Raw genomic sequence first — 10,513 nt, 5'->3', positions numbered from 1 at the left:
CACAGTACTGCTAAATACTGCTGCCGGCTGCAACACATCATCACTAGAAAAGGAGGCACTTATATGATGCACTGCCTTTTCCAAATTTTGCAGTTGAAACAGTAACATGTTAATGGTAACAAACAAGCTTCAGCTATGCAAGAGCCGCAGCTGCTTTGCAACTAACCCCTAAAGTACTGCGCAGGTAATGAACAAAAAAAAAAAAAAAAAAAAAAAAAAAAAAAAAAAAAAAAAGAACAGAGGACACAGGGTTGTTTCTTCGAAATCTGCCTTTATTGTTGTCTATGACTGCCTCTGAATAAATTAAACCGACCCCCTGCTGAGGCCCCTCAGAGCACCCACAACACATCAGGGGTAGCAGCAGCAACCCTCGCCCGAGACTATGGTACACGCTTGCATAATGGGGACGTGCGGTGTGGCGAAGCGACCGACCGTGCACGTCACCAGAGGGGGGAGGGGGGCTTGCATCAATGGCACAGCCTACGTTTTGGAGCTAAGGGAATCACGGAGGGAACGGGGGGGAAACTCTCTTACAAAAAGCGCACGCAGCCAAGAGGAAAACAGCGCTGCATTCCTCGTCGCGCTTTTGGGTGGCATCTTTCTTTTCTTGCATAGCCGTTATTCCCTCCTCCTCTTCTAGCACTCCCCATCCTACAACGAAGCCTCCCGCCGCCGTCCTGTATTCGCGGCCAAAAAATTTACACTTTACAGAGACGGAGCGGGCAAAGAGAGAGCTGCAGCAGCAGTTGTCTTTTTTTCTTCACCCCCACTCCTCGATGCTGCTGCTGCTGCTCTGTTTTTGTGGAAGAGCAGGTGCGCTCATTTGGTGCACTGGCGACAACGACCAGTTAGATAAGGCGACGTGTGGTGTGTGTGTGTGTGTGGGCTCGCTGGCACGATGCCCCGTTCTCCTCTCTCTCGCTCTCTGTGGTGGCAGGCAGGGCGCGGGGTTTCTGCCAACTTTCAACGCTCGCTCTGGTTAGTCTACGATCGAAAGTTGAGCAAAACCGATGAGCGCCTTGTCGTCGGGTGCGTCCACGGCAGCCTCCTCGGGCGTCTGTTTCTGCAAAAACGGCAGGATCAGGGGCAATGCAAGCTGTATCTGGGCGAGAAATTTGACTCTTGGCATTCCTTAAATCTGCTTTTAACTTGGCATGAACAAGCTTCTGGCAAAGGTAAGCTGTGTACAGCTCCCACTCTCGCCACCGTTCCATCCTGTAGCATTTAAAACTGCCGCCATTGCTGGACCGAAATACTGATCTGCTAATGCGTAACGTGGATTTAGCTGGTGTGACACTGTACCGTGAAGTTATGCTCTTGGCACAAGCATTAAATTTATTGTAAAAAATAGCTATAAACATCCACCTATGTGGGACTGCAGCTCTTGCAGTAAATGACCGCTGCAAATTCTTTCAACCAGTGTGTTGCTTCAATCAAGGCAAAGTGGCACCAGTGTTTTCAACCATTTGGAACAAAACAACAGCATAGAAGAGCAAATTTTGCTTCTAAATGAAAATGAAATGCAAAAGGCCACTAGAGTAGGCACCCATGAACCGCCAGAGCACGAGCAATCGAAATTCCCAATTTGAAACTGTGTACACTTAACACCTTTTAGTTATACACAAAAGAGCTAGGCAAATGGCAATCAGAGCTTTGTCCGTGGTATTATTTCTTTTCAGCAATGTACAGGCAAACTACACAGTGTGTCCAGAGGAGCTCCCAGTGACATCAGTGGTAGATGTTGATACAACGGTAAGCAAACTAGACTTACAACTCTTCACATGTAGCAGGTGTGGCACCGTGGTACCACTATAATGCACCTTCAAGTAATACCGTATTTACTCGATTCTAACGTGCACATTTTTTTCGGAAAAATAAGTCTAAAAATAGCATGCATGTTAGAATCGAGTACTAGTCGAAACAGCACTAGTGGTTGCTTGTCATGCATCATCGACTTGGCAAGGCAACCGTAATTGCACTTCTGCGAGCTAGGCGTCAAAAAGATTGTGCGACCCGCAGCAACGTCAAAATAAAAAAAAAATAATCCAAAAGAGGCTTATGTCTTTCCGCAGAATGAGAACACACACATGCACGCACAAAAAAGGATGCGCCCGCACATATCCTCCCGTGGGCGGTATAGGCACTGTCATGTTATCAGCAAGGCGCAAAGGTCATGTGCATCCGGTGTGAAAGGCTCCACAGGGCCTTGCCAGTGCTTCTTGTGCTAGTAAAAGTTAAAAATAGACGCTACCAGATAGAAAGTGTCCATTTTCTGATAGCAAGCCCCCGCTTTCTTTACTTGCTCGCGAGAAAGGAAACAGAGCAGCGAGAACCTACGTAGTACCGTGCAGTGCACCCTGTTCTACAAAGGGATTGTCGTTCCGTGACAGCCTCCCGCTGAACATTTTTAAAGATATTTTTCCGAGATTTCGTGACGTGAATTTGGAAGGGCAGCCACCACGGGTGGTTTATCATGGAGTAAGTTTGCGCCTAGAAGGTGATGAGAGCCATCTAGCCGGTAATAAATGAAGTTCTTGCATCAATAAATGGTGCTCATCCCGTGCAGGGAATTTTTGGTATTTTTCTTTTTTCCAATCACCAAAATCAGGTGCGCGTTAGAATCGAGGGCTCGTTAGAGCCGAGTAAATACAGTATATCGAGCAAACCGGCAGACACGACCCGATTATCTTACCAAGGCAAACGTGGTCGTTTTCATGGCCTGGTTGTCAATCAGCTTCTGCAGATTTGCAGCCACTGTGCGGGCAAGAGAGAAAGTAACATGTAGTTCTCCTTTACAACAAACACGATGAGAAAAATAAAAATGGTATAAAAAATATCCCCTAGGTTCTGACGACATATTGCACTCACCAACAACTACATCTTTACCATCCACCAAGCCTGCACCAACGAGTTCTGAAGCGATGCCGTCTGCCGTGTCTGGGAACAAAAAACAAAGAAAACGCTGGACCACATTTTCAAGTTAAAATTTGCTACGAAGATGTGTTCTTGTGTATATAGTACTGAGTTTGCTATGGGAAACCACTACTCTGTTTATAATTTGAATCATAAGACCACTGCCAGGGCTGTTATTAGCAGTCTTAATGCTGCCAGTACAAATGTTCAGGCAATAATTGCGCACTTTTTCACAAGGCACATCCAACGATGCGTCTTCAAACCAGCTTTTACACGCCTTTGCTACTTTTGTGTGCAGTCAATCCCCTTAGCAATGACTTTCTTTTTGAACAGTTAACAGGCAGTCTAATCTGCCCACCGGAAGCCTCGTTATTCAACACTGCCAAGGACGGTAAAAGTGTCACGTGCCAACAGTTCTCTTGTGGTTAAAAGAGCAAGGCGCAACACAAAGCTTGCATGCTTACCTCGGTCACGCGTGAACTCGAACCGAATGTCGTTAAGCTCTTTCCTTTGATTCCTGGAAAAGGAGAACACGCAGACAAGCGTCACTAAATGAAAGCCACAACAGACGCTTCATCGATTGCCTTCGCTCCTCCAACAACCTTCATGCAACAGAAATAATGGGAACACTTTACCGTGCAATACATGCACATTACGCACATGCATGATACCACCGACTTTTCCCAGGCAATACCGCACATCTTAGCTGTGCTCAATGTCGGCGGCTTGCGGTTACGTTCACCTCACAATAGTAGCTTTGTAAAGTAATGATTTTTTTTTGTAGCAAAAAGACATTAGCACAGCAAACACCAACTCCCTTCTGTCAATTGAATGTAAACATCAACTCGCTCCTTTCAACTGAATGTAAGTAGCACTGATTTACGACTTTATATTGTCACGTAACAACAGGTAATGTTTTTCCCTCTGATATTTTCTTGCCTACCCCCCCCCCCCCCTCCCCCCTCCTTTTTTAGTAACATGCAAGCAGCTATGAGTGCACCAACCCCCAGAGGAATTTCCAGATAGCACACAGCCTGGCTACTTTCAAGATTTGGTCTCTCTTATTTCCCAGTACAGACCAGCTCTGAGCAGTTCGAAATAACAAAAAATTAAAGCCGTCCCACTCAACGTGATAGCTGCCGGAAGTACAGAGCAGTGATTCGCCATAATGGGCTGTAGCGCCGTTATCCGCTCACTGCTACCACCCAATGCAATTCAAATTTCCCGCCTCCGCAGTGCTCATGTGCCCCCTGCCTGAAACAGCGCCAGCGGGAGTTCTGTTCTTTTTCTGCTTGCTTTTCCTCCCGCATGTGCCGGCGTTGCACTGCCACTTTTTTTTTGCTTACTATTGTAAAAACCAACCCTACGAGTGTTCCTAACTAAATGAACGCGGGCAGCTTTAAGTACAATTAGGAACAATTCATTAGGATCATTAGGAACAATTACGTATATTTTGCCTCAAATGTACCTGCAGTTTTCTTTGCGCTAAACAACGGGGAGATGTATGAAAAGCGCCAGCGGTTCACGAGTTTCGAACGCTTATGGCTATATAAACCGCTTGGCTTTCAAAGCCTCCGGGTTACGCTGCGACGACAGCCGCTACGACAGAACGCCGTGGGGCTCTACTTGGGTCCAGCGAGCAAGCTTCAATGACAAGGCAAGCCCCTAAAGTGCTCTGCACTTACAAGAGGCCTAATGTCCAATGGTCACACTGCCCCACAACTGTGAAGTAGCCCGCGTCGGAGGCAGCAGAGCGAAGCGGCATGCGGGGTCACCCAGTATCCCTGCCGCCGTGCTCACCTTATCCTGAGGACGAGGTTCATGGTTTCTGTGGATGAGATTGCTGCTGCTGCTGCGGCGGCTGGTGCGGCCGCCTGCTGAGGAGCTGCTGGTGGCGCTGCCGACGGCGGGTGCTGTGCGTCAGCAGGCACTGATGGCTCAGGCACAGGTGGCGGCTGCAAACAACAAAGTGGGGGTCGCTCGGTTGCTGGTGCCGGGTTGGACAAGGCCGGCACAAGACCGCTCGACGGGGCAAGATCACAAAAGTTGGTGGGAAGTACCCATTTAAGGGGGGACACTGCTCTTAAAGCAGCTTCCTTTAGTTGTTAAGTAAACTCTGTGAAACTTGTCAATCTTGCTGCTAGCATTACTTCTTGAGTAAGTCAGTTAGTTCACAAGATAATTAGAGATAATTGGCCATTTTTGGAGAAACAATAGACAAAACAGTGTTATTCATAGAAGTGTAACCTTTGTATTTTCCAATACTATGAACCCTGGTTAGTGCAATAAGAGAATTCTTTTTTGATGCCCCGCTCAAAACTCATTTTGCAGCTCATTAAACCATGGTGGCACCAGTGGCAAGGAACCATTTCGAATGTCCATTTCAAACACCAAAGTTTAACGAGATGTAAAATTGCATTAGACATGAGGCAGCGCTATTGTTTTCAAGGAGCAGAGTAGCAGCCTATTTCTGTTGTGTTGCTCACCAACATTTCGCCGCAGTTTTTCAAATACGTTTCATTCGTATTTCCTGCTGCTTCCAAACATTTTAGCGTGACTGATGGATCCTCATGCCTTTTAAGCACAACACAGAGGAAGCAAACGAACTTAATTTTGGCGGGCAGCATGCACCGGGAGCTTCGCGGTCATCAGCCGCCGAGTTAAATGCTTCAGTGTCAGATGTTCAGCAGTGGACAGACAATGATGAAGACAGCATTTACGAACCATCTCGGACATCTGCCAGTACATTGAACGGTGGGTCGGACCTGACAGGTGATTCCTAGGCAGACAATTCTGGTGACGATACTCTCGTTTCTCTCAGCCCATCTCTAACGAAATGAACGCCGGCAACGACAACTTCCACTTATGTGCGGCACACTCTCGGCCACCCACTGTCATTCAGTTGCCATCTGGCCACGATGCCCTGACATTTTACTCAATGTTTATTAAGGATAATATCTTGTAATTTTGGTCAATGAGACAAACAGGTTTGCAGAACAAATGCTGGAGTCTACTACTCCCAATGCTAAATCTAGGGTAAAGAGTTGGACGGAAACCAGCGTGCAAGAAATGAAAGTACCGTATTTACTCGCATAATGAACCCACTCACGTAATGAACCCTCCCCCCACTTTTCTTCATGAGAATTTACTTTTTTGTCACTTTGAATAAAAAATGCAGCGGGGATATGTTTTAAATGCGAATGCATTTCTTAGTCGGGGGTTGTCGTGCTCCGTCGGCGTGCGCCTGCATTCCTCCAGCACGAGCGCACGTGAGCGCGCGCCTTGTAGTTCTGCCTTCGTCGTCGTCGTCTCAGCGCGAATGCACTTTCTTAGTCGGGGGTTGTCGTGCTCCGTCGGCGTGCGCCCGCAGGTGTTATCTCTCCACGCTCCTCCTCGCCCCTAGCAACAGCTGTGGCGCGCCTAGCAACCAGAGCAGGTGGTAGCTCGGGCGGGAGTAGCGGAGGGCAAGGGGAGAGGAGGAGCGCGCTCCCGCGTGTGAGGGCGCTCGCATCGCGGAGCTCGGGCGGAGTAGCGGAGAGTGAGTGGAGAGGAGGAGCGCGCTCGGGCGTGTGAGGGCGCTCGCATCGCGGAGCTTGGCGGGAGAGAGAGCTCGCGCGCGGGGCGGGCGTGTTGCGCGGGTCTCTCTCTCCTCTCCGCGTACCCTCTCTCCGCTCGCTGCGCTCGGAAAATGTATATAAATGCAGTGGAGCGCACGCCTCTCTCCGTTACTGCTTGCCGCAGCGCACTCATCGGTGCACCCAATGCATTCGCATTTCCGCACGATCCCCTTCGGGGAGGTGGGGGGAGTTTTTTTATCTCAGCATGGTTGCTGATGCTGTAGACGATCGCAGTAACTTGATATCACGCCACAGTACACGTAGAAATGCCAAAAACGCATTCCAACAAAAATAAATCGCAGTAGCAGCCGGAGACGTGAGCGGGAATGCTGTGGCTCACAATTTAAAAATTCCGCACTTGCGGTGCGCCATCTGCTGAACGCAAAATCTTGCGCCATAAAAACGTCGCGGCGTGCGAACAAAGCGCGAAACGCACTCCGCACTCCTTCCCTGCTCTTTGTTGTTCTGGCTGGTTTTGGCGTCGTGCGAATAAAGCACTCAACATACTCGGCTCTCCTCTACTCTAGCTGTTCCGTGACGTCGCCATTGCGCTCCGTGGTTTTGTTTCTCAGCTGCGTTGCGACTTTTTTTTTTGAGCTCCTGGTGCGCTCCGTACGATGGGCCAGTACATGAGCTACACAGCCCGTTTTGAACTGAAGGTGGTGCAGCATGCTTTGATGCACATGGAAACGACGCGACTGGGCGGCACTTCAGTGTTGACCCAGCGCGTGTACGCTACGGGCGAAGAAAACGAGGTTTTTGGGCGGTGAACAAGGTCTGCTGTATGTTTCGTGGGCCCAAAAAAAGTTTCGGGTGCGAGAAAAGAAGTTTTGGAGTGCCTTAACGGCACGGAAGACGGTGTGCGCTGTGGGCCGACTACGAATGTGAAGCCGCTAGCGTTTTCAGTGAGGAGTACAGCTCCATGACGAGTAGGGGGCAACTGGCATGTTCAGAATAAAAAAGAAAGTCCATTACATAATCACCCAGGTGTTTTTACGAAAATGGTAAGGCTCTCATGCACTTCTCTTAGCAACTTTATTGTGTGAAATTTCAACTTTAAAAAAATCTGTCGCAATTTTTTCTCGCATGATGAACCCTCCCCCCAAATTCATGCCAAATTTTCTGGAAAAAAAGTGGGTTCATAGCGCGAGTAAATACGGTATTTGTGGGAATACTCATTTGCCAAGGTCTTATGTCTTCCTACTCTGAGTCACTACTGGGCGAAAAGTGACTTGTATGGTGTTGAAATAATTCGTCAAAATATGAGCCATGACCACTTTTTCCTGCTTTTGAGATTCTGGCATTTCGCGGACAACGAACTGCTTGTAGAGTCGCAAGATCGTGTCTTCAAGATCCGACCTCTGGTGGAGAAACTGAACCGAAATTTTGCTGCTGTACTTGAACCAGGACAGGAAATTGTGATCGATGAAACAGTGGTGCCTAGGTGGGCCCGACTTTCGTTCAGACAGCATATTCCAAGAAAAGCCCACAAGTGTGGTGTCAAGCTCTTCAAGGCATGCACAAAAGACGGTTACACACTAAAAGTTGATGGTTATGCTGGGAAGCATGATTGACAAGTTGGCGTCGGGCATGGTGAAGACGTATGCATGAAACTCGTGCAAAATTACAAGGGACTCGGCCGCACACTGTACGCAGACCACTTCTACGCGAACTTGCCGCGTGCTCTTTGCCCCACAAAGGACGACACTTTCATCTGCGGTACAGTTCGCTCAATGAGGAAAGGACTGCCAAAAGATGTCGCCCAAGCGAAGGTTGCGAAAGGCAGTGTGATCGGGTTTCAGTCCAAAGATGGAGTCAAAGTACTGAAGTGGATAAACAAGAGGCCCGTTGTGATGCTCACATCTGCGGCCGAACATGAAGCAACTTTGGTGGACAGCAGGAAGAAAAGAAGGGACGGCACACTGATCGCCAAACCTCATGCTGTTCACAACTACAACTCTGTGAAAAAAGGGCATGGAATACAGCGAACAAATGGCGTCCTAGTGCACCTGTCTCAGAGAAAAGGGCTCAAGTGGTACAAGAAGGTAGCCGCTGAGTTGCTGGTCAGATGTGCTATAGTAAATTCGTGGAACGTTCGTGGCATGCTTCATGGAAATTCTACGCCCATGAAAAAATATCGGGGAGAGTTAGCACCCCCTCGTCAATTTACAGGAATTGCTTGGCCCTCATCAAGAGAAAGCCGAAGAAACTTGTAAAAGAAAGCGCGTCCACATGCTCGAGAAAACTGAGGGTTCGGCATGCAGCACTTGACGGCGCTGCACTGGCTACCATGCAGCCATCAGTACCAGTAGCAGCCCAAGCAACGCTAGGGTGGAGGCGAAAAAAGTGACCCCTTCTTGTGCAGAATGCCCTGGGAAGCCATTCATGCGTTTGTTGTGCTTCAATGCTCAGCATAAGTAAGCTAAGAAGCAAGCCAGCTCTAACTTTTATATGCACATACATTTTAAACTACAAAGCATAGTTAATGTCCCCACTAAAGTTCCGACTTTTCTCAAAACAATTAATATTTCTATCGCGGAAACTGTATTCCTGTGTCTTCTGGGGCCAGGCACTTTGGAATGCACCCTAGGTTTACCCGAGAAAGTCTCACAATAGCTTTGTATCTTCCAAATCGACGTGCCAAACGCCAGCAAGAAAGGTAGCAGCACCATCTCTTTTGGAGCCAATGAAACAAGCACAGGCGTGTGACGCACGGGTGAATCACGCTGCACCTGGAAGATATGCCGAACAGCCCACTGGTGGGTAACTCCGCACTTAAAACGAGAACTCAAGAAAGCCTGCCGCAGCGAACGTGTTAAGCACCAGAGTTACATAAGGTGTTTGATAAAATGTGAATTCCACAAAATGAAAAAAAGTAAGACTATTTACAGAAATAAATGAAGATACAGTATAACAGACAAAACTCAAGGAACTGAGCCATGCCAGGGGCACTGCCTACCGCAGGAGTCCCTCATCGGAAGTTTTCGACACGAAATGACCCCCTCCTCTCACCGCCTGGGACGACACACCTCTCTATCATCTAGCACACTATACCATTGTGCATAAAACCAGAAAGAGGGGGCTGAGACCAATCAGCAACGCACCGGTTGCGAGGGGGCGACGTTGCTGGGTGCCAGGGGGGCGCCGCCCGATGTGGAGCCCGAAGACGTCCCCGACGTGGTGGTTTCGTGGTCGGCCGGCAGGGCATTGTCGATGGCGCTGTCGGACGAGCTCGTCGACTGGTTCGCCTTAAGAATGGCCTCCTCTCGCGCCGCTAGGTCCTGGAGAGTTGCGTCGAGCGTCAAGTTACCAACCCCGAAATCGCGCTTTTCTGGAGGACCCTAAGAGGGAACGCGGCGCACGACAAGCACAGTCAGCGAGAACACTGGCAGAACGGGTAATGCAGTTAAATACGAGGCAAAAAATTCCTGAAATCCGCCTGTACGGACTCTTCACTTTAAGGAACAACAAAGGGTGTCCCTTTGAAGGAACACCCTTTGGTGTCTTTCTAAAGGGTGCTTTCTAAAGGGTGTCCCTTATACACACTATTGAAATACTTCCTAAGTTTAGAACAAGGGATGCACAACATGGTATGTGTAGGTTAGAGCATGAGAAAAGCTCGTTTTTTTTCCCTGTAGCCAATTTACAGGCAAATTTTGCACGACAAGGCTTAGTTCAACGAGCTATTCCCCACTGTATAGGGCTCCTATCACACCCTAAGAAGGCTCCTACTACTACCGTGATGCCCTAAAACATAGCCGTGGAACTCTAGCGAAGGACATCCAAGCTTGAATTGAGACGGATAAGCAGAGCCGGACAGCACATGTGACCCAAACCATGCGAGTACCGGAATGGATACTGGGGTAGGCATAGAACAATGCGGAAGAAAGAGACAAAAGAACGTTCAAGGGTAAAAGATTAGCATGATGTGGAGCAGCTGCAAGTCAGCGGGAGAGGTCTCTTAGTGGATTACCCCTGGCCGC

At 48.6% G+C, this 10,513-nt stretch overlaps 1 protein-coding gene across 8 annotated transcripts in view; it reads right to left on the bottom strand.

The window, feature by feature from the left end:
- Nucleotides 1-253: 253 nt before the first annotated feature.
- Nucleotides 254-10,513, bottom strand: part of Fray (oxidative stress responsive kinase frayed) — a 132,628-nt gene continuing 122,368 nt past the window's right edge. For 7 of the 8 annotated variants that reach the window (XM_077698692.1, XM_077698694.1, XM_077698699.1 and 4 more), the window contains exons 13-18: nt 9,635-9,871; nt 4,714-4,868; nt 3,378-3,430; nt 2,869-2,937; nt 2,693-2,754; nt 254-1,063 (exon numbers count right to left, since the gene is read on the bottom strand). In XM_077698692.1, coding sequence (XP_077554818.1) covers nt 980-1,063; nt 2,693-2,754; nt 2,869-2,937; nt 3,378-3,430; nt 4,714-4,868; nt 9,635-9,871 — 660 coding nt within the window. In that variant the 3' untranslated portion in view covers nt 254-979. The remainder of the gene's footprint in view (nt 1,064-2,692; nt 2,755-2,868; nt 2,938-3,377; nt 3,431-4,713; nt 4,869-9,634; nt 9,872-10,513) is intronic. The other variant, XM_077698697.1, reaches the window with a different exon arrangement.

This window comes from Haemaphysalis longicornis, unplaced genomic scaffold, assembly GCF_048455015.1.
Source record: "Haemaphysalis longicornis isolate Haplotype H1 unplaced genomic scaffold, Haemaphysalis longicornis Haplotype H1 scaffold_2, whole genome shotgun sequence".
Taxonomy (NCBI): domain Eukaryota; kingdom Metazoa; phylum Arthropoda; class Arachnida; order Ixodida; family Ixodidae; genus Haemaphysalis; species Haemaphysalis longicornis.
This window is presented reverse-complemented; position numbering and strand designations above follow the sequence as displayed.